The 27,186-nt window shown below is 36.7% G+C and overlaps 1 protein-coding gene across 1 annotated transcript in view; it reads left to right on the forward strand.

The window, feature by feature from the left end:
• Positions 1-27,186, forward strand: part of fgfrl1a (fibroblast growth factor receptor like 1a) — a 254,817-nt gene that overhangs the window by 219,487 nt on the left and 8,144 nt on the right. The window contains exons 4-5 of the mRNA XM_028801583.2: positions 21,354-21,440; positions 21,750-22,034. Of these exons, the coding sequence (XP_028657416.1) occupies positions 21,354-21,440; positions 21,750-22,034 (372 nt within the window). The remainder of the gene's footprint in view (positions 1-21,353; positions 21,441-21,749; positions 22,035-27,186) is intronic.

Raw genomic sequence — 27,186 nt, forward strand, 5'->3', positions numbered from 1 at the left:
CAAATCATAAACATTGTCAATAACCAGACAATAAAAATTGGCAAAAATATGGAGGAGAAGGATTAAACCAAATAGCAATATCTATAAGCACACCTGAAACATAACCTGGATTCTAGAGACTAGAGTAAAAGTTAGACACAACAGTAGAGTGCCAAGGGAAAGTGTAGAGTGTGCTAATATACACATACACTAATATACACATACCAACCCTCTTCTGTCTGCTTCACAATTAAAGCTGTCTAGCATTGGCAGACAGGAACTACACTTAAGAAACAATTGCATCGAAAAAACTTAAAGGAACCCAAAGTAGTCAACAATTTTTATTGATAGTGCAAGTCCAAAGATTTTTGGAATCCAAAACAGGTCACCAACTTTACTCAATATAATCAGGATTTGACTTCCACCTTTCTATATGGATATTATATCTGCAAAATATCTATGTTTCTGTTTTCTTAAGCTAGATTCAAAATGGAGCTTTGGATTGTTAATAAAGTACTTGTCAAGAGACAGAAAAAATATTGTTTTCTTCTAACCTTATAAATTCTAATCTCTTTTACAGACAGGATTTGTGATGCTTTTGGGTGGGTAAGGTTTCTTTTTAACTTATAAAAAAGTGAACTTGAAACTGTTGCCTGATGGTTGGACTTTCTGTATTAACTTTATGGGACAGCAGATGTGCTAAGGTAATAAATGCCATGTTAGGCCGCCTTTGAGATCTAAAGTGTGAAGAAAGGGTCATGTCAAGAATATAATTTTCAAATACATTGTAAAATGTAATGACTGTTTATCTGTGTTTTAAAACAATAAAGAACAATTTATTCTGTACTAACTGGACTAGTTGAATGAACAACAGCGTTTTGTGAGCTCCTCAAATAAATGATGGGGCCCTGAGTTCTAATTTACACTGGGGTAGATTACCAAGGAAATGGTTACTTTATCATAGGTTCCCCTCTTGCAATGAAATAATCTGTATGTTCATTCAAAGACTGGTCTATTAAATAGTAAAACTGATGATGTGCAGCTCCTGGTTTACTCACGAAGAAATTAAAGTATGTTCCTCTTCTAGTCATCAATATAAATATTTTATACAAAATGATTAATGACAGTAAAAGATAAGGGAATTGTTGGTGTTTTGCAGCTCAACTAACTGTAACTGTAATTTAACTGTATTGCATTCACCTGCTTCTTCTTATTAAGAAATGCCATAGGCATTTGAGGAAAATCTGATAGATATTTTCATTAGATGCTTAATAGCATGACCATCCATGCATTACTTATTGAACCCCCTTAATTCAGTTTCAAGTTATGGTTTCTAAAATGCAATTTAAACCCCTATTCAATAATTCCAAATTATTGTTCTCTGAGAAACCAGGTTAACAGACATAGATTTCTCAGTGAGTAACAGGGTTATTTGGCTAAGTAAACCCTTAACCGGGTCATAGTTAAGGATTTTGTAAACTGTACATGTCTGCTGCACTGTGTTCGCCTGTGCATCTGTTAGTTTCACAACCACTTTCAGCAGCCACAGGCAGAAGCACCCAGAAGATAAATTTCCTGAGACAAATGACCTGGCAATCCCAAAATTTCAGAAATTGATAAATTTATCTTGATAAGCTGATTGCACAGTGCACAATAATGCTGGGCGGTAACATGGTAAAAGTAACATTGTTAAGTTGTTGGGTTACTTTTTAAAGTAACCAATAACCTAGCAAAATACTTATTTTATTGGAGTAAAAATACCTGTGTTATTAATATCCCAGCAGCTCAGGTTTAAGGCAAAAAGTACACATACCCGTGCCAGTCCTTTGCAGGGCTCAATCGTACAGCCAAGCAGAAAAGAGTGTACTGCATGCAATCCAGCAACAGAAATCTATTAATAAAGCGTCAATTTAGTTTTAATCTATCTATTTGCTATAGATGCAATGAAACAGTGTGAAAGGGTGATGCAGTGGTCAATGTTCGGTCAAGGATATTAAAAGTGGATGGATGTTATTTACTTCACTGCACATGAAGGACTAAACGTATTTATAAAACGCAAGAAAATGATTGTGGGCTTCATGCTTGTTTTCAGATACATGGTGGATGATGATGACGTTCAGCTCTTTTTTTGTACAGTTTAATGACGTCGGATCATCTGGGAAAGGGATGACTACAGAAAAGTGCTTGCCTAAGTTATGGTGGATTTTTAAGAAACCAGGTTTCTGTCAGAACTGGGTTTGTCACCTTATCCCAGATTTGTGTGTGCATGTAAATGCACTGGTTTTATTTGCTTCAATTCATTTCAGATAATTTTTGCAGAGTGCTATAACAAATTCACAAGCAAAATGGAATTACTAACTTTAGAAATTACCAATATAATAACATTTACATATAATAATATTGATTTGTTTAAAAACACAGTAAGATAAAGCAATTCCAAAATGATTAACATAAAGAAAACCTAGCCATATTTTTACAATAAAAGTATCATAGCACTATGGCTAGTTGACAAAGAAGGAAAAGAAAACAAAAATTCCAGTCAGCAGCATCCCTGAAGAAAATAAACTTTTGGACATCCACGTCCACTTACATTTTAAAACAGAGCCAGACACAGTCAAAGTCTTGGAGACCTCCGCTAACTGGCTGCCTCCCCTATCCTGAGCACTGTACATTAGAGTTTATGCTAGGCCATCTAAAGGGATGGCAGAATCTTTCCATCTATTGATTACAAGGCTCCCAGTATCAAGATGTCTTTCCACTGGCAGGAAGACAGTTTGAAAGCAGAGCAGTAGCACCAGGCGCCATATCAGGACATAAAAATGATAAACAAAATAGGGGAGGCTTATTAAAGGTTCGTAATTATTTTAATGTTTATATTTTTTATAAATGGCTAACAAACAGATATACAGTATGAAAAGATAATCAGCAATTTTAATTAGGTTATGCTAGATTAAAATTAATGAGTCTGGAGTCTGGATTTATAAGCTGAGACTGAAGAGGTATTTCTTATATAAACAGGCAAGATTGTTCTCAGCTTTGGGGTCCTCCCACTGTTACTTTGTTATTTATAAGAATATTTAATATACTTGCATCTGGAAATCTGGTTTGTAAGTAATGAGAAGTTGAGACAGGTAAACTTTTAAGGCACTATATGTTAGAAGGAGGATTTTGAAGTCAGCCCAAAGCTTATTTGCAAGCCAGTGTGAAGACTTAAGTACTGGAGGTATGTGGTTGTACTGTTTAGTTCTTGTGATGGTTCTTGCAACAGTACTTTGAATTATCTTAAAGCTAGTTAAAGAACAATTTGAACATCTTGTGAATAACGTATTGCAGCAGTCTGTCCTAATATAGTGAGGTAAATGCATTAGTTTATTTCTCAGCATCCTACATGTTTAGAAACCTTCTAAACAAAAAATAGAGAAAAGCCAAGCAAAATGACACCTTTTATTGGCTAACTAAAAAGATTACAATATGCAAGCTTTCGAGGCAACTCAGGCCCCTTCTTCAGGCAAGATGTAATACAGAAACTGGAGTTTCCTATGTTTATATACACACTCTAGGACAAGAAACAACATTGGTAAATATTTAAATGAGAAATTTTAAATGTAAAAAATTATTAGATTCATTCAGGCTAGGATTAATTTAACAAGAGAGAAAAGAACAATGTATTGTCAAGATCTCTGGATAAGATAACTGTCCAACAAAGTCTTTTGAAGTTTGTAATGAGTTTTTTCAAAACAATGTGGGTCTGTAGACAGGTTGTCTGTCATTCTGAGAGATGTAAACACTCCTCATATCTGGCCATAAAACTCTTGTCTTTATTCAATCCATGTTGTAAAGTATTAAATTTTAGCATGAGTTTAACTTCCCATTCTTTTCTCTCTTGCTGTGTTTTGAAGTTGCCCATAAGCACTGTGACTTTAAAGTCCTTCTCACAGTGTCCATGGCTGTTGAAGTGGGCCGCCACAGGAACATCTGTGTGGCCATGTTTAATGTGGAACCTGTATAAATTCATTCTCTGGCGGAGTGTTTGTCCAGTTTCTCCCACATAGAGTGCAGTGTCAGGACATTTCATGCAGAAAATTAGGTAGACTACATTAGATGATCTGCAGGAAAATGATCCCTTGATGTGATGTTCAAGTCGGCAGTGTGGTATAACTATACGGTCTGTATCATAGATGTGGGCACATGTTTTGCATATTTTCTGTAGGCATGGAGATGTGCCATTTTCTGTTGGTTCACTTAGGGAGCCTCGGACAATTAATTGTTGAAGGTTTGGTGGTTGTCTGTATGCCAGGAGGGGAGGTTCAGGAAATACATTTTTCAGTGTTTGGTCATTGTTTAGTATTGGCTGAAGTTCTTTTATAATTTTTCGAAGTGTTTCAAGATGTGGGTTGTAGGTGACAACAAGGGGGATGCGGTTCTTGTTGTCTTTGTTTTTATATTCCAGAAGGTTGTCTCTGGGTATGGCAGTAGCTCTTCTTATTTGAGTGTCTGTTGTTTTCGGGGTGTGACCTTGCCTGATGAAATCTTGTCTGAGCTCCTGCAGTTGTTGATCCCGGTCTGTTGGGTCTGAGCAAATACGATTGTACCGTATTGCTTGGCTGAAAATAATGGAGCGCCTTATATGCTTGGGGTGGAAGCTATCACTTTTCAGGTAGGTCCGTCTGTCTGTCGGTTTGTGAAAAATAGAAGTTACAAGGGTGTTGTCTTTCAGTTGAACGGTAGTGTCAAGGAAGCTGACTTCTGATTTTGAGTAATTCAGCTTCAGCTTTATGTTGGGGTGAAAACAATTATATTCATTATGAAAATGGAGGAGGTCCTTTTCACTGGCAGTCCAGATTATGAAGATGTCATCTATGTAACGGAGATACAACATTGGTTTTACGATGCACATTGACATGAAATCTTCCTCCAATTTTGCCATAAAAAGATTTGCATAGTGAGGTGCAAACCGACATCTCATTGCAGTCCCCATTTGTTGCAAGTAGCAATCCTGTCCAAAAGAGAATAGATTATGTGTCAGAGTGAATTTTATCATTTCTATTACTGACTTTGTGGGTAAATCATGTTGTTTGAGGTACATTTCACATGCCAATATGCCATCATCATGGGGGATGTTAGTATAAAGTGCCTCAACATCCATTGTGGCCAGTAAGGTTCCCTCAGGTAAGGGGCCTAAAGCAGACAGTTTTTTTAAGAAGTCAGTGGTGTCCTGGATGTAGCTGGTTGTATTACGGGTTAGGGGTTTAAGGATGTGCTCCACCCAACCTGAAACATTTTCTGTAAGGGAGCCAATTCCTGAGATTATAGGCCTTCCTAGGTTCCCTTCTTTGTGGATTTTAGGAAGCATGTAGAAGTAACCCATTTTGGGGTTCTCAGGAATTAAACTGTTTACATGATCCCTGATGTCAAGAGGAAAGCTACTTACTATTTTTTTTAGTTCCTTTTTGTAGAGATCTGTTGGGTCTTCTTGCAGTTTGTAATAATGCATAGTATTGGACAATTGTCTTTGTGCCTCCTATATGTAATCTGATGTGTTCATGATGACTAAAGCACCCCCTTTGTCTGCTAGTTTGACAAACAAAAAATAGAAACGGTTCCTTTGGATGTAGGTGGGTGTTATGTCACATGTGCTTGAGGTGATTAACTCCCTATGAACATCAACACGAAGAGACAGTGATATGTTACACAGGGTGAATTGGATCACTGTGGTTAGTGAGCACTGCTATAGTAGTCGAATGATCTTGCTCATCTAATTGAATGTGGTTCAGTTTGTGATTATAATCACATCTATGCAACCAAGGTTGTCTTGCTGGGGATTTTCCTCTTTCTTTTTGCACAGCAGCAGGAAAAAAATAGAACACTAAGTGAAATAAAAGAAATGTGTGTTTAGTACGACAACTTGGCTGTAAGAAGCCTTCAAAATAATGCATTTATTTTATTTTTACTAAGTGCTCCGCTGCATGTTGACGACAGGAGGCTAAGACCTTTCATTCACAAGTTAATGATTTCCAGGCTTTCTGTGGTAGATCCTGCGGAACAATGTTTCAGTGAATGATGCAACTCTTTGTCTTATTACTATTTCATTTTTGTGTTTGGAAAACTGATTGGCTAATGATAATTTTTGTACACGCTACTAGTGTCATTCAAGGATGCAGGTATGTGCATTCATTGCCTATAGTATCAATCAGCATTAAGCAGGATGTGGGGCAATGGTCCAGAAATTGAAAAATTATATAAGAGCAAAACTATTTGTATTTAGACTGCATACATTTTATACATAAAAGAGTAATAAAGGTTTAAAATAGCACAAGAATATTTCTTTTTTACAATACAAAATGAAGCATTGCTTTGATGGACCATTAAGTTCAATAAATTCGAACTTCAAAGCAGGCAAAAATTGAACAAAGATCAGTTACTGGCTCAAGCTTTCCTCTGAATGCAGGGTTCATTCCATCATCATTTGGACCTAAACAATTTCAACACTAATTTACTGTACTTGTCATCTTAATTTATATTGAAATTAGTGTAACATTTTGAAAATTGCTTCATCCAATTCAGAGTCATGGAGGGGATCGTGGTCTATGGCAGCACTGGGCGTAAAGCAGGAAACAGGCCTGGAGGTGGCACCACTCCATTACAGGGCCCATTCAAGAACACCCCGACACTCGCAGTTACACAGTTTTTAAAATCCTCAGTCAACCTAGCCTGCTTGTCTATAAGGGCATAAGAGGAAAACACGTATAGACATGGGAAGAATGTGCATCCATGGGGTAGTGATGTCACCCACTACACCACTGTACTGTCTTCATATAAATTTTTTTTTCTTTATTCAGCATATTTTATTGATTAAGTATTTTTTGGCATTGGTCACATGTTTTTATACTGTATTAAAATATAACAGCAAAGGATTAATACCACATTATGAAATAAATTAAATCAACATCCCTCATCTGCAGTTGAGGAAAAAGAGATGTAGAAAATGGGTGCAATGGATGAAAGAATCCAGGAGAATGCTAAGAAAATAGACTCGCATGTTACGGCACTTAGAAGTTTACTTTGCTGCATTAGCTGGAGGTCGAAGGGGAACTCTACACCATCTGCATGCACTTCAGAACCTGTCAGCTCCACTGAGCCATTCAGCAGGAGCTGCCCTCATGATGCTTGCTGACCACTTCATTCCCTCCTGCTGCTTTGAAGTGTGCTCAGGTCTCAGCATCTGGATCAAAGGTCACGGTGTTTATCTATGCAAAGCTGGATCATCTGCAAAGCTGGCTTTTCAAGTCCCTGAGACTTGAAAGCTTGCAGACCTAACTATCACAAGTGCAAGCTGGGACTTTCATTAGTGGAGGTAAAAACGAAAGCATATTTTTCAGCACTTTCAACATTTTTAAGCTTTGACAACATTCTGCTTAAAAGGAACTACAGGAATGTTACAGTTCAATGCTGGTGAAGATTCAGCAGTTCAAATTTAGGCTTTTAAATTATGATTATTTTATGAGAAAAAAAGGCCAACTGGTTTAAAAAAAGTTTACACTTTCTTGTTTTTAGCAGCTGTAAATATTTTTTTCCTTACTGATCCATTTAGTAATAAAAATATATGGAAGTATTGCTAGAAAAGTGGTAATTTCTTACATTATAAGGGCATATTCTGTTTGGCATTGCATCCTTTGTACAAGAGCACTTTAAATAACAGAATATTGTACAGTTGTATTTTATCATATTTTACAATCCGACTGAGCTTCGGAATGGCCCATAAGGGGAGGCAGCTTGATGGCTGAGGTCTCTGAACTCTGAACAAATCCAAATTGTATTATGTAATATCATCTACTGTTGAATTCTGCTCTGAACTTGTAATATTTCTATTGCACTGTTTTATTGTATTGATGATTACTTGTGTTACGTTCTGTGTATTGTATTGCATTTACCCCTTTTTTCGACACCCCCTGCACACCCAACCAACATGGAAAGGGGTCTCTTTTTGAACTGCCTTTCCCAAGGTTTCTTCCATTTTTTTCCCCACAAGGGTTTTGTTTTTTGCGAGTTTTTTCTTGTCTTCTTAGAGAGTCAAGGCTGGGGGGCTGTCAAGAGGCAGGGCCTGTTAAAGCCCATTATGGCACTTATTGTGTGATTTTGGGCTATACAAAAAATAAATTGTATTGTATTGTACAGTGAAATACAAACAAATTAACAAATCAGCATTTACATGTGCAACAGTTATGTATTTAATAATTTGTATAATCTATACTTGTATTTTAACTAAGAATTGTTCACAGTGCTCTGTGCCTTCACTCAGTGAAGAGTGTTATACAGAAAATAAGCTGTATTGTATCGTATAAACAAATTCTTAAACCCTTTCTGAAAACAGGCAAATGCAAGAGGCATTTTACAATGTTAAGAGGCTTACAGTTTCAAGTAGGATCAGGAAAAAAGTTCGAAAACCAAGAACCCAAGCATCTGAAAGATTTCAGGTCATATGATTTGGGCTGGTCCAGAGAAATATAACACAACTTTTAATCCTATAAGAGAAATTGGGACCATATTTAAGGAGGCAGAAAACTCCCAGACATTGACATTTTTAACATAGTACATAAGTAACTTCGCAATGAATACAATGAAATCATGAAGTCCACCAAGCTCACTTAGTTCACTTATTGGTAGACTGTCCCAATTTCTTATCCTAGTAGATTGTTTAACGCCTTGAATGTTCACATCAGGCCATAAAACATCTTGGGCAGTCATCCATAGATTTCAGTTTGGAGTTCATCTTTACATGAGCATAGAAGACCTCAATGAGCACAGCAGGAAACATCCTCCCATGTGCATCATTTTAAAGTGAACATAAATATAAATTTTGATGCCTGGAAGACACTGAGAAATACAAAAGGAGCATATTGTATGTACACAAAAACAGAACAGAGAGGCCAAGTTCACAATTAAATCAAGGTAATGTTTACCTAAAGGGTAAGGAAAAAATAGCCGCCAGAGTTAATGTAAACCAAACAAAAAATGCAATTCTCCAGACATAAGAAAGAAGAAGAGTCACTAAATAGCCAAAGCTTTACAGAGTTCAAGGAAGCCGCTATAACATGATAAATTCTTACAAATCCCAGTCAGCTGTACAATAATCACCAAGTCTAAAGTTTAGTTATATTGACTGAGGGGTGTGTTACGGTGTCCTTCAGAATATGTCTCAAGCCGACTGTTGTCAATTATGGAAAAGGTGAAACCTGAAAAGCAGCAACTAGGGTTCTCTACTAATCTAAGGAAAAGGAAGACCCAGCTTTCCTAGGGTGGTTAACTAGTTTTCAAAGTTTCTTGACTGCAATACCAATGACAGCTTAAATGAGCAAATAAATTAATGTCTTTGTCCTTTCAGATAAGAGCAGCAGTGATGTAGCACATTAACTTTAGCCAGCCATATCGCTCACATGTAGAGATTGTGTTAATATTTTTTTATAAATATTTCACAACAAGAGGATATACTGTATAATGTAAACATAATTATACACTCTGCACCTATACTATTTATATGTCATCCCTGTAGTCAGATGAAATTCCTCTGCTTTGTTCCCACTGTCTCTATACACAGACATTACTTTGCTATACCTGGATACTTGAGTGTGCCCTCCAATAGACTGGTGCCCCAACTATCATTCATTGCTGCTTTTCCACGATTTCTTTCAATATAAATTCTGGTCACCTGTGAGGCTGCCCTGTTAAAAGCAAAATGGGTTTAGATACTGCATGGACAATTTAGACGCGACCATGAGAGCAAAATAAGTGAGATCATCTTTTCTAAAAAAAGAGCATGTAGGTTAGGGAGGAGTAATAATTTCTAAGCAATTCGGAAAACAGGCATGGGCAAGTAGGTGAGGAGGATGTAATCTCTGTATTTTGACAGACTTGAAGATGACATAATAGAAATGTCATTCAGCACTGTTAGCAGTCCTATCTGAATGATATCCAAAAGTCTGCCACTTATAAAGACATAAGTATGGGCAGTCCTAATACGTGTTGAACATCAAGTTTAGACAAAATCATTTTATGGAACTCAATGGAATGCCATTTGGGTGTTTCCAGCTGACCGCACGCTAGGAAGCCTTTGCCACTAAACAATAGTTGTTTTAATCGCCCATCCTGTATTTTCTTCTCGATTCATTTTAATACATTAACTGTATGCTGAAGGTCCTCTTGAGATGGCTGTAGGTGTTTACACAATCTACTTGATTCGTCTTGATTTTGAACCTAATGAACAGGTGCCTTTAATAGAAAATTCATATTCAGGTTAACATTATCCTGTTATTTTGTCTTACTCACAGTAACATAAAATTAGCTTGTAGTGTTCTTTTGACAGGATTAAAAAAAAAGCTATTTGCTGTTCATGTTGAATAAATTAGATGTGTCAACAGCTCGGAAAATACATGGAAAAATCTTTAGTGAATTATAGGAATTTTATTTTAATCACCAGCTGCCATTCACCTGTCATGTTTTTGCCATGTTGCTACAAAGTACTGGATTTAAAAAAAGAAACAGTGCTTAAAAGTCAGAGGAATGGAACGGTGTAGTCACTGTATGCTGAACTACAGCAGGAAAGGGAACCGATTCATTGTTCAAAACAATCCTTTTGTGCAGTGGGGCACAACTAAATAATTACTGTACAGATTACTGACAACATGCAGCTTGTTAAGTGGAGCATTTCGATAATGAGTCCCCTTTAAGCTAATTCTGAAATTCCTTGTTTTTTATTACTTAATTTACTTAGTTGTTATGCCCATCATGAGATAACCAAACCTTCTAAAATTATTGTACAGCCGCTTGCTTTATGTAAGTGAATCATTCAATTCATTATTCTGTATAGCCCCTGTTACAGAGCACTTCCAATACAAGACGCTTTATTAACCATGCAAGGATACAAATTGACAAGATAAAAAAACACAAATTGGGATTCATTCATTCTCAATTGAACTAGCAGCAGGAAATAATAATAAAAATGAGTTGACTCGTTTCCCAGAGTTATAATTAAAAACATCAATATCCATATAATATTGACAATTAACATAGGCTTTTTGGAAGAAATTCTCTTGGACTCTTAATGCCCATTGTGTGCCAAGGCATTCCCCGTTAGCTACATAAACCTCATTTGATTAAAAATATGAGTGTCTCTGACAGAAAATATAATTTTAATGAAATTCTAGGAGAACATTTTAGCTGGGTGGTGCTTTGAAATGACTCAAAAGTATTTTGCTGTGTGAACTTTTTTTATAGGAAGGCCTATAGATAGTGCCGAGTTATGTTCCACTCCAAGCACCAATAATATAACCGCTGCCAGACATCTTTCGTTTAGGAAATCTGCCTAGTGGTGTATTTTTTACTCGGGTTTTGTTTTTCTTTTCTATATTTATGGCAGGTAAGATTTATTTTTAGTTTCATATAATTTAATAGGTGGTATACATGTTTTTACATAGGTTTTTTTTGGTTTTGAATTTCCATCAATGTTATAGTGTTAAAAAAGTTTGCTCTTTGGTTTTATATTTTTATCCCTCTTTAAAATTATCTCCTTTTTTTGGGTTTCATATTTTTGCTACCACTCTGAAATGGTTTGATTTTTTTGGCTTGGTGTGATCATCCGTGGTTAAAAGGATTTGATTTGTAGCTTTGTATTTTTGTCAGTTGTCAGGAATATATATTGCTGGTGTCTCTTAGTATTTTGTGTAATTTTAAGCCATCCATTTCTTTTTTACATTTGCTACTATTTAAAATTTTGTTTTGTCATTCATCCATCATTCACATTTTTGGGGAGGGGACAGTTTCAATATTTTGTGAAATTATTAACCATGTAATATTGTCTCTCTGTCTGTATTATTGTTTTATGTAAATACTTAATCTCTATGTATATAAAATCCAACATCTGTCTGTCTGTATGTCTGTCCGCTTTTCACAAAAGAACTACTTAACGGATTTAGATTGTTTTTTTTTCTATAATTTGCTTGAACATTCCGGTTGATTTTGCGACTTCTGTTATCGCACTATCATAGTTCGCTTGCACAAGCAATTTATTCACGCTTTATTCAAGGCTGCGGTCTGAGGGGAGGGGGAAGCCGAGTGGGGCCCTCCTCACTCATACGTCAGCCTCCATTCGAGTCGGTCTACCTCTCACGACGTGTTGGAGCCTACCTTGACTCCGCTTAGCTAGTGATACCCGTTTGTTTATTGATTTGTAAAGTTTGTCGTGTTTCACTACTTGTAGGTAATATACTGTATATAAAAGTCATGCCATTTTTTAACCTGCTTAATCCAGACCAGGGTCACAAAGGAGTGCTGGAGCCTGTCCCAGTTACCATAGAGGAACAAACCGTAGGCTAGTCACCAGTTCATCTCAGGGCAAACACACACACTAAACACACACTTGGGACAGTTTAGCTTTGCCAATTCACCTAACCTGCATGTCTTAGGACAGTGGGAGGAAACCTAAACAGACACAGGGAGAACATGCAAACTCCACATAGGGAAGACCCTGGTCTCCTTACTGTGAGGCAACACTACCACTCCACCACCATCTCACCCTGTAAGTATAAAAACAGAAAATTATATATAGTATATTGCATTTACTTTTATATATTAATATTCATATATGCTGTATTTATTTAAGATAAATGTATAAAGACAGAGAGAGGGGAGAGAGAAGGAGACATGGTGACACCCTTGTTAGGGTTGCTGCCTCATAGCTCCAGATGTTGACTTTTAGACCTGGCCTGGCTGAAGTTGCTCCTTCTCAACCACTCAACCATCTGCTGTTGAGTGTCACTGGTGATGCCACCTCTGTGTGGTGTTAAATCTCATTCCAGACATTTTTATGTGTGTCTCCTAGCTGGTGGAATAGAATGCCAACCTCCATTTGAAATTCTGACTTCCTCAACATCTTTAAAAATCATTTGAAGACTGATTTGGTGAATTTCCATCTAACTAATATTAGTGTTAGGGTTTGTAACTTGGAATTGTAACCCACTTGCATTTTAATCCAATGTCTACAATTATGGTGAACAATTTTGTAACATTGTCCTGTAACACTTATTCGAACACAGTCCTCCAGACTGATGATTACTTGATTACGATGACCTCCTCTGTAAGTCGCTTTGGATAAATGCGTCTGCTAAGTAAATAAATGGAAATGTAAGTTAATGCATCTTCTCTGTATTCTCTGTGGTTTTTCCTTTGAGTAGTTAGTTTTTCATCCCGCATCCCAAAGATGTACGTTTTGGAGTAATCAATGACTGTAATTTGGCTCTGTGTGGGTATGTGCATGAGTTTGTTTGTGAATTTCCCATTGGGATTAATAAAGTATCTATCTATCTATCTATCTATCTATCTATCTATCTATCTATCTATCTATCTATCTATCTATCTATCTATCTATCTGAGTGCAACCATCTCTGGACCAGCACCCAATGCAGGGTGGTTCCTGCCACAAACTCTGCATTGCTGCAATAGATCCTAGCCCCAAACTAAAGTTAGCTGGTTTTCAAGTCGACATCTGTTTAATAAAGGCTTTAGAATCACCACATATCATTTCCCAAACATACTTTACTCCTAATATACAGTAGCTTTAATATAGGAAGAAAAAGGTGATGTACACTGCCATGAGGAAATCATTTACCTGGTATTCCCATTGAATTCTAAGAGAACCTTTTAATTATTTATACTTCTTCAGAGCTCAGACCTTTCCTACATCCACTTAATGATATAGATTACAGTATGTAAATAAAAAAATGAAATAAAGAGTTCTTAATTGATTACTTTTTGGTGTGTGTGTGTGTGTGTGTGTGTGTGTGTGTGTGTGTGTGTGTGTGTGTGTGTGTGTGTGTGTCCTGCGGTGGTCTTGCGCCCTGCCCGGGGTTTGTTTCCTGCCTTGCGCCCTGTGTTGGCTGGGATTGCCTCCAACAGACCCCCGTGGCCCTGTGTTACAATATAGCGGTTTGGATAATGGATGGATGGATGGATGGATGGATGGATGGGTGGATATATATACATACCTACACACACATTCACATGTGTGTGAGTATATGTGTATATATGTTATATACGTGTATATATACTGTATATGCATATGTATGAAGACAGACAGACATATATATTAATATGTTCAGTATATAAATATACAGCACTGTATGCATGTTATTTTCTGTTTGTTTAAAGTTTCTTTCATTTAACATTTTTTATTTATAAAAGTACTGTTACACTTTTATTTTTTGTCTACCTCCAGCATTATTTTTCTCCTTTACTTTTTTCTTAGATACACGAAATGTTGTTAGGGTAAAGTGGGGGAATTTATCAGATTAAGAAAATCTGACGGCAGTTGTTGGAGAAAAGTTTTTCAATTGAGAAGAAAGCACATTGCTAAAACCTTTTAAAAAAAATTAGGCTGCACTGAAAGAAATCTGGATCTAAAATGAATTAAACAAAAAAGGTTTCTATGTGCACTTTGTATACAAGAGGGGAAAAAAAAGAAAAAAGTTGTACCCCTCGACTCTTATGGCTTGACGGCAGCTGGTAAGTTGCCATCCTGCTTCAGTAACTGTCCAGGTTTAAAAGCAGGCTGAATAAATCGCAAAGCTGCACCAACCAGAGATCAAACAGATTTACAGCAATTCAGAGAACTTCAAAGGGCTGGCAGGGAGTCAGACAGCTCTGAAAATGCCAGTCACTTTGTGTATGCCTAAGCAGTGCTAACTTGGTGTAACATAAGGAGAACTGCATTGAGTTTCTGTGCTGTAAGCAGGGGCTTGTTATGTGCTGCTTTGGCAGCAAATGTTGTTTTGTTTAAGACACCTTTCTGATGTTAATACTTGAACTAATGTTAACAACGTTTAGGCATTGGCTTCACTCTACTCTTTTACTTTTTTCTCTTTGATTGTATTTCTAATTCTTATTGTTTCATTTAGAATAAAGTTTTAGGGCTTCAAAGCACAACTCTTTTGAAAGGGACATTTACCTTAAAGCCAGAGTGGTCCTAGGTTAAGATAGGGCATCTTGCAACAACTTTTTTGAGATTGTTTGTTTTGGAAATATTATAGTTTACAGAGTTCTTAAGACTAAAAGAGTGAAAGAATTTTTTTAGCTTTTAGTTTTCTAATGAGTTCAGGTATAAATTTAAATTGCTTAAGATATTGGTAATTGCAGTAGTTAATGCTATGTGAATACCATAGCTGTAATACGAAATGACACTCAAAGATAATAATAAAATACTGTACAGATAGGGGTGGAATTCTTTTTTAGGCTTTTTTTTGTTGTTATTGTTCTTGCTATCTTTTTAACTTTCTGATTTTTTTTTCTCTCTAGTTATGATTGTGTACAACGTTATTTTCTTGAAATAATATTAATAAATCAGGATTTTAAAAACTAGTAATAATGATAAAATAAAATTATAAATATGTGCATTGTAAAAAATGCACTGTGTAATATAATAAATCCCTTGGAGATGAATTTGACCTAGAAATGATATCTATTGCCCAAATACTTGTTGCAGTTAAATAACAAAAATATTACAATGTTAGAATTCATTTAACACAAATTCTGAACTGTAGTATTTAATATTGTCTTGTCATTTTCTAATCCACTTAATCCAGATGAAGGTTATGGGAGGTGATGGAGCCTATCCCAGCCAGCACAGGGTGCTTAAGGCAAAGAACAAACCCTGGACAGGGCACCAGTCTATCCCAGCGCAACCACACACACACACCACACACACTCTAGGGTGTCCCCAATCCACCTAACCTGAATGTATTTTATACAGTGGGAGAAAACCAGAGCACCTGGTGAAACCCATACCAACTCAGGGAGAACATGCAAACTCCAACCAGGGAGGACCTGGGACATGAACCCTAGTCTCCTTACTGTGAGGCAGCAGCACTACCACTGTGCAACTATGCTATTGTTATATTCCAAAAGAAAAATATAACAGTACACTGTAAGATGTACCACAATTAGGGGTAGACTATTTATTGTCAAAGGATTGACAGTAATAATATACTGCAGATTATTGTAGAGACCAGCATAGACGTATGTGACACAGGCAGAATTATAAAAGCAGTACCAAAATGTTGCATTTCATGGCCCTGAAGATGCTGGCCTCAACGCAGCCTGCCTGGGATAACTACTGTGCTGGAGGTTTATTTCAGAGCTTTAAATGTTCACAGTGGCTTGTGAGAAGGTCAAGCTGGTGAAGTAGTTTCATTACTTGGGTTCTGTTATTCAAGACAACAGAAGAAACAAAGATGAAGTTACAGAAGAGAATTTAAATGGTAGAGGGTACATTTAGCAAGAGACGTAAAGTAGATATTTGTTGTGAGATGATCTTTTGGATACAGTGTTTGTGTGTGATGTAACATTATATGGTTCAGATAAACAATAGGCTTCCCATGTAGTTTAGGTTCCCAGCTTGTTTCCAGTGCTACAGGGGTAGCCACTGCAATCTTGAATTGGATAAGTGGAAAACTAAATGGATAGTATGCTGGATCAGATGAATGGTCAATGACACACAATCTTTATATTGTGGCATAGGCTAACCCCATAGAGAAACCAGGTATCTTCAACTGACCCTTTCTAGATTTCTGATACTGATATTGTTGTGCACCAGCAAAGTTACCACTGACAGTTGGTACTGAAGACTCTTTGTTGTCAGAACATCCTGCAGAGTACAGTTATTTGCATGTACATTTTTGAAATAGAAATTAAGATCCATCTTTTTGAACATCATTTTTCTTAGCTGATTATGATTATCTGTCCCTGAGCTTTAAGCATAGCACTTGCAGTTATCCTATTTCTACATTTTCATAACCAACATAAATCAATAAATGTTCTTTGGGAGCCAGAGCTTTTCCTAACAACATTCAGCACATTCACATGCACACACTAAATTTAAAGATTCCAGTTAACTGGGCATAGTTTTTGGATCTGTGCCCGAGGGATACCCATCTCACATTAATAAATCTGCCTTTCAGTATGACATTGGCCACTTTTATCTTCTTGAACCAGCAGAAGTCCTCCACACTAGCACAAATAAGCCTGGATGCCTAACTTGATGGGAAAGGCTGAGGGCCCAAAAGAAAGATAAATCTGCTTACTGTGGCTTAATAAACATCACATACTGCTACTTGCATGTCCTATGCTACTTCCAAACCACTGCTGCGTCATTAAGAACAGCATATTTTAATGCCAGGATCTGTGTCTTTCAGCCCTTTTTTAAATTAAAATGTCCATTTTCTAGGTTGTAACACTAAAGAAGGTGCCTCCATCTTTCTGGATTGCACTTGTAAAGTGATTTGCATATATGTGTGTTGTAAAATGTAAAATGTTTGAAATGTATTAATAAATGATAGATTGAATAGCATGCCCACAGGATCCCTATTAGTATTAGTGCTTCCCATGTGTTGTTTTGAGCATATGAGATGTGACAAACCGTGGTTTCTTATTAATCCAAATGAAAAAACACAGCCTAATTTAGCTCTTTTCTGCCAGGTTTCATCATGTATTGCGTGGCTTGTATGAAGTCAGGATCTTGGCAGAGTACACCTCTAATGATCTGTGTGGTAACACTGCCAAGCAGATATCTTTGCACAAAATGCAGCATGAATATTTATTGCAAGTGGCAGACTCAGCAAAACTCTGAAAATGCCATTCAGAGAATCTCATGGTACGCCCCACTGGGTCAAACAGCTGGTCTTGCTGAACAACAACTGCTTACTGATGACAAATGGAGATTACTGAGTACAGCTTATTATACATTGAATACAAATTATTATTTCAAAACCTTTATTTAAGAACATACTAGTTTTATTAATTTTGCTTTTTCTGTGGTTTTACTTGCTATCCTGCAGAAAAATGTGTGACAGCTCAGCATAATTTACATGATCTAACTGTTCTTGAGGACAAAATTAAAACAAATTGCATTCCAATATGCTACTCTGGACCATCTGTCCTCATTCTGTTGTTGGATATTGTACTCTTTATACCACAACAGGGTCTGTTTGCCAGCAGACACAACTCCACATAGTGGACTTATTGTCAGCCTAAAAAAACAGAACAGGTGGCACAGTATCTTCTACCCGTGTATTTGAGATGTAGCTAAATGGACTTTTAATTCCCCCCACAGAGTCATTTTAAATAGGATCTGTTGGTACCACCAGAACTTCGGAATTGCCCCTTATGTGTTGCCTTGAGTGGAAGCCATGTTTTTATAATTATCCTTCTAAGTCTCTGGGTTGTCGTTACAGTCAAAAGACATGTCTTTGCATTGATTGGTGGCTAAACTAACTAAATATGAATGTATGGACACATACCTTAGTGTGTTTCAGTTTCTGTGGCATCTTTTGTGTTTTACCTGGAAAAACTGGAATTTTCCAATTCCAAACAGATTCAAAATGTTAATTTTGGGGCAACATAGGAATACAGTGGTTAGTTCTATTGCCTCATAGCTCCAGAGTGTTGAGTTCAAATCATGGCCTAGTCAGGGCAACACACACACTTTTCCCTATATTTACAGTACATGGGTGTTTTCATCCCTGTTATCGTATTTTGTGTCCTACATTCCAAAGATGGGATGACTTTAAATAAGCCCACTGTCAGTGAGTGTCCCATGCAGTGACTTACTCCAATATCATCCGTTCTGTGTAACTCTTGAATTTAATTATGTACAGTTAGCTTTTTGATGACCATATGAATTTCTGCTTTTATCTCCTAGATAGTAATTTCATATACCTGATGCTGATGTACAAAATGATCTAGAGATCCATTATGGACAGAGTGCATGATATAACAAATAATACACTCAGTAGCTATGAAAAGAAATGTGTCTCATTCCAAGGCAATGAAAAATATACTGCTGTCCCCATTTTCATTGCCTAACTCTTCACAAGTGCTTCACATGTGTTTTAAAAATATGGACATGTGAAAATCGCCTATATGAAAAATGTTACATTTATTTTTGACTGAAAGAAATCTGCTGTATTATAGAAACAATAACCCTGTAAGCATTTGTTTAACTGTGAAGTGTGACTAAATATTTAGCCATGTCTTCTGCAGATTTTTACCAATAATTAAAGCCTTCTGATTCTGTTAGTTGCTACGACATTAAGGCATTATTTATTAAATCAATTTGAAAAATAGGTGGAATTCTATAAAACAGTAACTTGAGCTGATGTTACATGTTATAGTTTCCTGAGGTAAGTACATGAGGGTACACAATAGTCTATGTCAGCAGTAACTCTAAAAGGTACAGGATGCTCTTTGATATTTTGTGAATATAGCATAGGTTTGAAATGTGTGGCATCAGTTTGTACATCTTGGAAATTTGTACCATTTGATCAAATTATGCTATATACATGCGTGCTGTACATACAGTATAAGAGGTTTAAAAAGAATGAACTATGATTTGCTGTAAGATAAAATCTTGATCTTTAAGGGAGCATTTATTGAAGCAAACGTCATAAAGTTGACACTTTGCAACACTGCATTTGCCTTCTTTACTTCCTAAGCATTTCTTAATGTTTTTGTTTTTTCAAATTCATTCTTAAAGTTCTTACAGAGAGCTGGAACTGAGAATCAATATGTATTTTGCAAGAAACCTGTACAAGACACAACAAGAAAGATCTGAGGGACCAATCTGGTTCCTGTTTATATGTTGGCCAGTGATGAATAAGAAAGCACACTAGTACTGCCAGCAGTGACTATCACTCTTCGCTCGGAACAATGTTTGGTCTAGCATTCACTATAGCACTGTCTCTCTTCAGTTCTCTCATGGAGTTTACCCGAACCTTTGCCTGGGTTGTTCAAACTACCCCTTGCACCATATAAAGTGAACCAATAGGTGGAAGCAGGCTGATGATGGTTGTTGTTCTTCTTCAGGATCAGTGCTGTGATGAAAACTGCCCTTTGTCCCATTTACTTTGTTCTGCATAAAGATACCCAGTGATTACATATATGCACTATAAGGCTGCAATGTTACTGTACAGCAAAGTTTTATGATGCATTCATCACTACCATTTCATTACAGAGGAATTTCCTTATACCTTGCATGAGATGGATGACAAGCAATCACAACTTCAGAACTTTACTTCTTGGCAGAGTTTCATAGTGTGGGCCCTCAGGACTTTCTTAGGGTTGTCAGGTGGGCACCCCCTTCCCAGGTGTTTCATTAATTTAAGCCCACAACACCTCGGGAGAACTTTATCTACCTCTCCTCTACTGAGTGAGTTTTCTAGTATTCATTGCACCTTGGCCACAGCCACTTCAATGCTGACTCTACTTGTTTAGTGATGTTAGTTACAAGCTCCTTCCAAAATGGAAAAGGCTCTCCCTAGTGACTGGCCTGGAAATCGACTATAGCCTATTTTCTTTGGGAGATTCCATGCATGCCTTCCTGTCTGTTTGCATTCAAAAAGTTTCTTTCATGGGCTTCCTTCATCCTCTCCTCCCACATCACAGTCGTCTCAAGAATCACCACTTATTTTATTTGCATAGACCATAGAAATGTTGGCCTGAACATTGAGCTGGTAATCTTCTCTGGGAATTTTTGTTGCTTGTTGAGATCCAAACTCATTTCCCAGTCAGAAGCTGATTCTAGAAATATGGTGCCGGTTGATGATCTGCTAGGGCTTTCTCCTGTTTTCACAAATCTGAAGAAGCAGGATTCTTTGGTTTTGATGTTATTTTGAATCTTCTTCCTCTCGTTCTCTAGTCTCACTGCCACTTCAGCCAAGATCTGGTCATGCCGCCACCTGAAGTTCCCATTCGCAAGGCATGCTGGCAGGTTGATAATTCAAGCCATTTTTGTTTGTGAAGTACAAATTAGTTTGTGAAAATAACATGATTTCAATACAAAGAACATGACATCTAGACTCATTTAATCTAGCAAAAGTGATACAGGTGAATGATTTAGCATATGCAAATGGCCCCTCCTAATTAACACTGAGCTTTCGTCACTGGCGAGGATCAGCTGCTTGTTCCAGCAGTGGTGGAGTTAAGCACATGAAAATTAAACCTTTTTCCCTCCATTATTCAAAAGACTAAGGATTGTTCAGAATTATGGCATTAAATGCTTAGTGTTGTTGAAATAAAGATAAAGCATAACATCCTTTGCAAGGGATCAGCTGAATACAAAGACTCAAAAATCGAGCAAAGTAAGAAAACAAGTGCCAATGATTTGCATTTATTTGCTGGCACCTTTATTGTCCTGCATATTTATGTATCTTTTTAAACTTTTGCTTCAGAATTTTATTTTTATATGTAAAGCTTATGATCATGCTGAAACCTGTTATCTCTACAATAAACTTGTGGATCACTTGCAGTAAAATATGGACTTTATCTCTTTATAGATGACTCAAGCTCGAAAAAGGATGCAGCAGTAGACCCAGTTGGTAGTGATGGCGAATACACTAATGAAGAGATGTCAAAGCAGTGGGGTAAGAGACTAAGAATTAACCACCATAACAACTTACTCGTGTGAAAGTCTTTATTTTTAACTTTCTAATTACACTCCTGTTTGTTTAATGTTGTGCTGCCTAGAATTGGTTCTAGCCAAGCCCTAGGTTCGACTTCCAATAAATATTTAATGTTTAAAGCTGGCTCAGAGAAAAGTTTGGTTGGAGTCTTTCAAATTGGAGTACTTAATGTAAATGACTGTTACTTAACATGTAGTTTTGATATGTGATGCAGTAACATTGGGTCATTCATAAAATAATTCATTTAAATTTTATATTTTTCTTTCACAGTGCGACCCAGGTTTACTCAGCCTGCCAAAATGCGCCGGCGAGTGATTGCCCGCCCTGTAGGCAGCTCCATCCGCTTGAAATGTGCAGCCAGTGGCAACCCCCGGCCTGATATTACTTGGTTGAAAGACAGCAAACCTCTGACGGAGCAAGAAGTGGGAGAGGGTCGAAAAAAGAAATGGACACTTAATCTGAAGAACTTGATGCCTGAAGACAGTGGCAAATACACATGTCGGGTGTTTAACCGAGTAGGGGAGATCAATGCCACCTACAAAGTAGAAGTCATCCGTAAGTGATCCTAAAGAAAGGTCACTTTCTTAGATTGTTTTATAAAGTATTGTTTGAATCAAGAATCATTTTATATGGCACTATCAAAGCGCACATCATGGTGGTTCAGTGGTTAGTGCTACTGTCTCGTTGAATTGGGTCTTTTGATACATAACTAAGACATATCTGTACTTTGTGTGTGAGTGTGATGTGTACATTGGCATCCTGTCCAGCATCCAGTACTACCAGGAAATGTTGTGGCTCCCCAAAACTTCCAAACCTCACATCTTGGGTTTAGTAAATGAAAGTATGGATATTTCAGACATATTAAGGCACATAAAATCAGAATACGATATTTTAAAAGATGAAACAATAAGACCAACAGGAAAGTTACTGTTAGCATAGCTTTCTTGCAGCACCAGAGGATGGAATGACCTGGCCACTCTGAGTGTGAATTTACTCATCTCTGTATTTACATGGGTTTTTCCCAAAGTATTCAGGTTTTTCTCCAAAATTCCAGAGATGTGCTGGGTAGGATATTTGTTGAATATAAAGTTGTTGCAGTTTGAATGAGTAGGCTATGTCCTTGACTGAGATTACGTACTTTCTTGCACTAAGAACCTCCAGGATAGGCAGTGGTCTAACACAACTGTAAAATCTGACTAAGCAATTACTAAAAATAAATGGTTAAGTAGATCTTTATTTGTGCCCAGGGGAAAACTGTTTTTTTTTTATTTTATAAAAGTTACTGTGACAAAATGGCACTTATAAGTCTGGCAGAGGAAATGATGTCATTAGGGCCAGAATCAGAAGTGATGTCTTCGGGGTCGGATCCAGAAGTGACATCATCGGGGCCAGGCAGAATTTCCCATAACTGGTCTGCAGGAGAAAAAGAGAAAGTGTTAATGCACTCCGCCATCCCCTGGTCCAGCATGGAATTACCCCCATTCGAGCCCTTTAGCTGCCTTCCATGCACACATGCGTGACAGTACATAAATATATATATATATATATATATATATATATATATATATATATATATATATACACTATGGTCTGAACACACATCTGAAAGAAAAATGTCTGACTGCATAATCACAGTCAAAATGAGGCATTATGCAGACATATTGCTGTCGGAGCTCCAGTAGAGTTTCTTCATTAGCTGAAAGTCCTCAGTGTTAGTGTGCCAGAGAGAAGATGTGCAGCATTATTCATAATAATTTCAAATCATAATTTTCAGATTAAATCAAAGACTGTCACACAATAAATACAAGGAGAGTTATATACAATTGCAACAAAGAAGGTTGACATTAGATTTACAAACTACATCGAAAAAAGATGTCCAAATAAATTAGTGGAGAGTGTAGGATTTAAGTGCAAAATGACAGCAAATTGTAAGTGATCAACTATTGTCTGATAAGTTACTTTCTATTCATTTTTGGAGTTAAGTATTTTAAGAATCCTTCAATTTTTCATTTTAGCTCCCCAACCTCAACCTCAACCTCAATATATTAGATTATTCATTAAGTAGTTGTGTCGTGTTTTTCTTTTGTCACAGAATCATTTTTTTTAGCTTCTCCTGTGATTAAAAGTGCTTAAGGGGATAAAACTGCTAACTACAGTAGGTTCTTACTAGTAAAATGTTACAGTGAAATCATATCCTTGCTTGGCAGTGCAGAAATGGCCAAGCCAGACTGAGTCATAGGTGTAAATTGACTCCTGCACGTATGGCGTGCTAATGACTGGGTTAATATTCCAAAAGACGCAATCTTAGAAGGCAGTTCAGTGCTTCTGCAAGTATTCCACACCAACACCTCAGCAGATTAGTGTCAATAAGTAACAGGGACAGGCAAGCTTACACATTTTTTAATGTATTTAAGAGGCTCAAGGGAGGTGCTTCCATCTGAGTAGCATTTCCCAACCTGTGGGACATGTGTTTCTGATCATCCCACAGCTGTGTGCAGTCTCTGAAAACATATGTTTACACTAAAACAGGAGCAGAGATGGTGGAAATGAATCAAACATCATCTTCATGTCAGATGTGCCATTTTCCCTTTTTATCAAAACCAGACATCGCTGGGAACAAAATTGTTTCTGTTTCAGAAAAGAAGATGTCAGGCTGTAGATCACTTTCTATACTGAGGTACAAGTCGATCAATGCTATTTTGACAATTGAATCAAACATACAAGGAGAGGTGAAGACAGTGGAGATTGGATCCTAATATGTTAAAAATATATAAAGATTTTCTAACTATAGCATAAAACTGATAGACCTTTCAAATATTGCATGCTGATGCTTATTTCGGCAACATTATTAGGAATGAAAAGAGCATAAGTTATAGGTGGTATGAAGATTTTACTGATGGCTGTCAGAATTTGATTTAGTTATTCTTTAGCTATTTTTGGCCCATGCAGACTCAGTGGAGAACCAATGATGAACGTCCACCTTCGTCATTGTTGTTGTGAATTGAGTTGCTCTCTTTCAGTCCCCCGATAATGTGTTTACCTTGCACAATAAGGGCTAACGAGCTGAAAGACATGACCATGAGAGGAAAAGATCAGTCTTATGAAATGCCCAAGCCAAAAAAAGTCAAAGCAAATCTAATTACACAACAAACACATGCACAAAGATACTTTTTTCTTGGATATCCTAAAACTCATAAAATGTCTCATCTGATTTTGTTCTTTAGTGGTGTGTTGATGATGTCAACTAATAACTTCTGGGACCAAAGATCATCATAGGAATGTGACAACTAAGTGGTGCCTAGGACAAAAAAATGGCAATCAAAATGCCTGTAAATAATTTCTAATAACTGATAACAATTTCTGTGATAAAAATAAATGAAAAAAATCCCATATTGGGGCATAAAAAGGCTTAAACAATGTAAAAAAATTTGCCAGTGTATAGAATCATAACACATTGCACATCAGTGTTTGAGACACTTCAATCTGTTTGACAATAAGCAGAAAAAATGTAGAAGCTTGGCTACAAGCTTTTTGTTCTATAGGCAAATATACAATAAAGCCTATTAAATAATAAACACAGATTTATGAAAGGTATTCAGTTGACCCTTCACTTAGGCAGCAACACCAGCATTAATGGGCTACTATTAAATTTTGTATTTTCTTAACAAGGATTATTTGATAACAAGTTGTGAAGCAAGTAAAAACTAAACAGTTTGTAAAGCATGTTATTCTAATGCAAGCTGACATATTGTAAGGGAACTGTACTTAAAGCAAAGACACTTTACCAAAGGATACTTATGTATAGTAACCTGTTGAAGAAAAAAATATTTTACAAAATAATTCTAATGGGCATTCCATACTGATCAGGACTACAAAAGGCACTGGAGGGCAAACTTCCACTGCACTACAATCACACTCATGTTGTTCTTTGTGACATCTGAGGACCAATATTTAGCTTCAGTCCTGTGCATTGAATATTAGCAACAATTTAAAAGCATTTTTCTAGTCAAACATCAAGCAAAATGACACCTTGTATTGGCTAACTTAAAAGATTTCAAAAGTTTGCATATTGTAATCTTTTTAGTTAGCCAATAAAAGGTGTCATTTTGCTTGACTTTTCACTACATTCATAATGGCTAACACGGTACAACACCAATAGTACTAAAGCATTTTTCTGTTAGTGTTTCTTCAGGATTCAGCAGTTACCATCATGAAACTGAAAGAACAAACAGAATAATTGCACATACCCAAACACAGGTCTCATATGATCTACTGGTTCTATAGCCCTTTGTTTTATCTAGCTGGCACATGTTTGAATCCCACTAATAATAATTCAGTATATAAAACATCACTGTGTTTATTTTTTTATGCAAGAACTCGCTGATCAGGACCTGCACCAGACAGGATTTAATGGGAAACCTCCAGGCAACCTTACATAGAGTCATTTCTAATAAAGTCTCATTCATACTGCATCTCCATTTCCACATGCAAATAAAACAGAGTTTTTAGATTGGTATAGATTTTCATTTCTTGTTATAGTTCTAAAGTTAGTGCACATCATCAGTTCTGATAGTAGTGGTCAATTGTATAGCCAATACCAGTAATATCAGAGCTATATATGCCCAAACAGGAGTTCAACAATGATAGGATAACCACAATAATGGTAAATTTGGAGTAATGATGATGTTGCCACTTTACCCTTTAGGAATGGAACATTTCTGCAATTGTTGTCACATAGTGGTCAAGTTCTTGGAGCAGCAGCCATTTATATGTAAACTTTCTAACCAAGGACACGTATGAACACAGCCAAGTCAAGAATCCCAAGAAAGGTGATTTAGATATAACTTTATTTGTCCCCTGAGGGAAATTTGGCTTTGATGTTTTCTGATATTTTCCCTGATCAATACCTACTATATTTCCTGGGGACTTCTTGGGTTACCGTGTATGTGAACAAAGCCAGAAAACTAACAAGAGACACAAATCATCACAGCATACTCAAGTGTAATTTTCTGGCATTTACTGTATGGAAGTGAATCGATCTTAAGAGAGTCTATGACTAGCTGCATTGTTTTGGGGAAGTCTATTTGTTTTGCATAGTTAGCTATTTGAAAGGCATCCAGAAACTAAACAAAATTTAAAACACCAAAACTACTTTTGTTCCATACAGTAGTGGAAACTGATGAGCCTGGTTATCCCGAGATAGTCATGCACAATTTGTTTCACAGTTGCTTTTTTTCTTGAATATTGAACTTTGTGTAGGAATTTGAATGGTATAAATATAAACTGCATATGTGTTCAGATCCTTCCTGCTTTGAGAAAGCATATTAAAAAGATATCAGCATTGAAGTCATTGCATTTGTATAGTTAGAAAACATTATACATTGCACTTTGCACACCATTCACAAACTCCTAACCCCTTGCCTAGGGTGAATGTTTCCTATGTGAATGCTGTCAGCTCAAGAAATTGCTAAGTTTCCCCTGGAGTGCATCAGTGGGTAAATCAAAATAAACTCTTTGGAGGAATTCAATGGGTCATATATGTGAAAGAAATTACAAATAACAGATAACTTCACTGCCTAGTGTTAGAAGTTCCATGTCCGTACTCTCATTTAGAAGGTTGGTGGAAACCTAGGTAAATATATAATGGTGGCAATCTACAGAGTTATTTTTACTTTACCAAAGCCTTACTGACAGTACACATAGCAAC

Source organism: Erpetoichthys calabaricus, chromosome 5 (genome assembly GCF_900747795.2).
Source record: "Erpetoichthys calabaricus chromosome 5, fErpCal1.3, whole genome shotgun sequence".
NCBI lineage: Eukaryota > Metazoa > Chordata > Cladistia > Polypteriformes > Polypteridae > Erpetoichthys > Erpetoichthys calabaricus.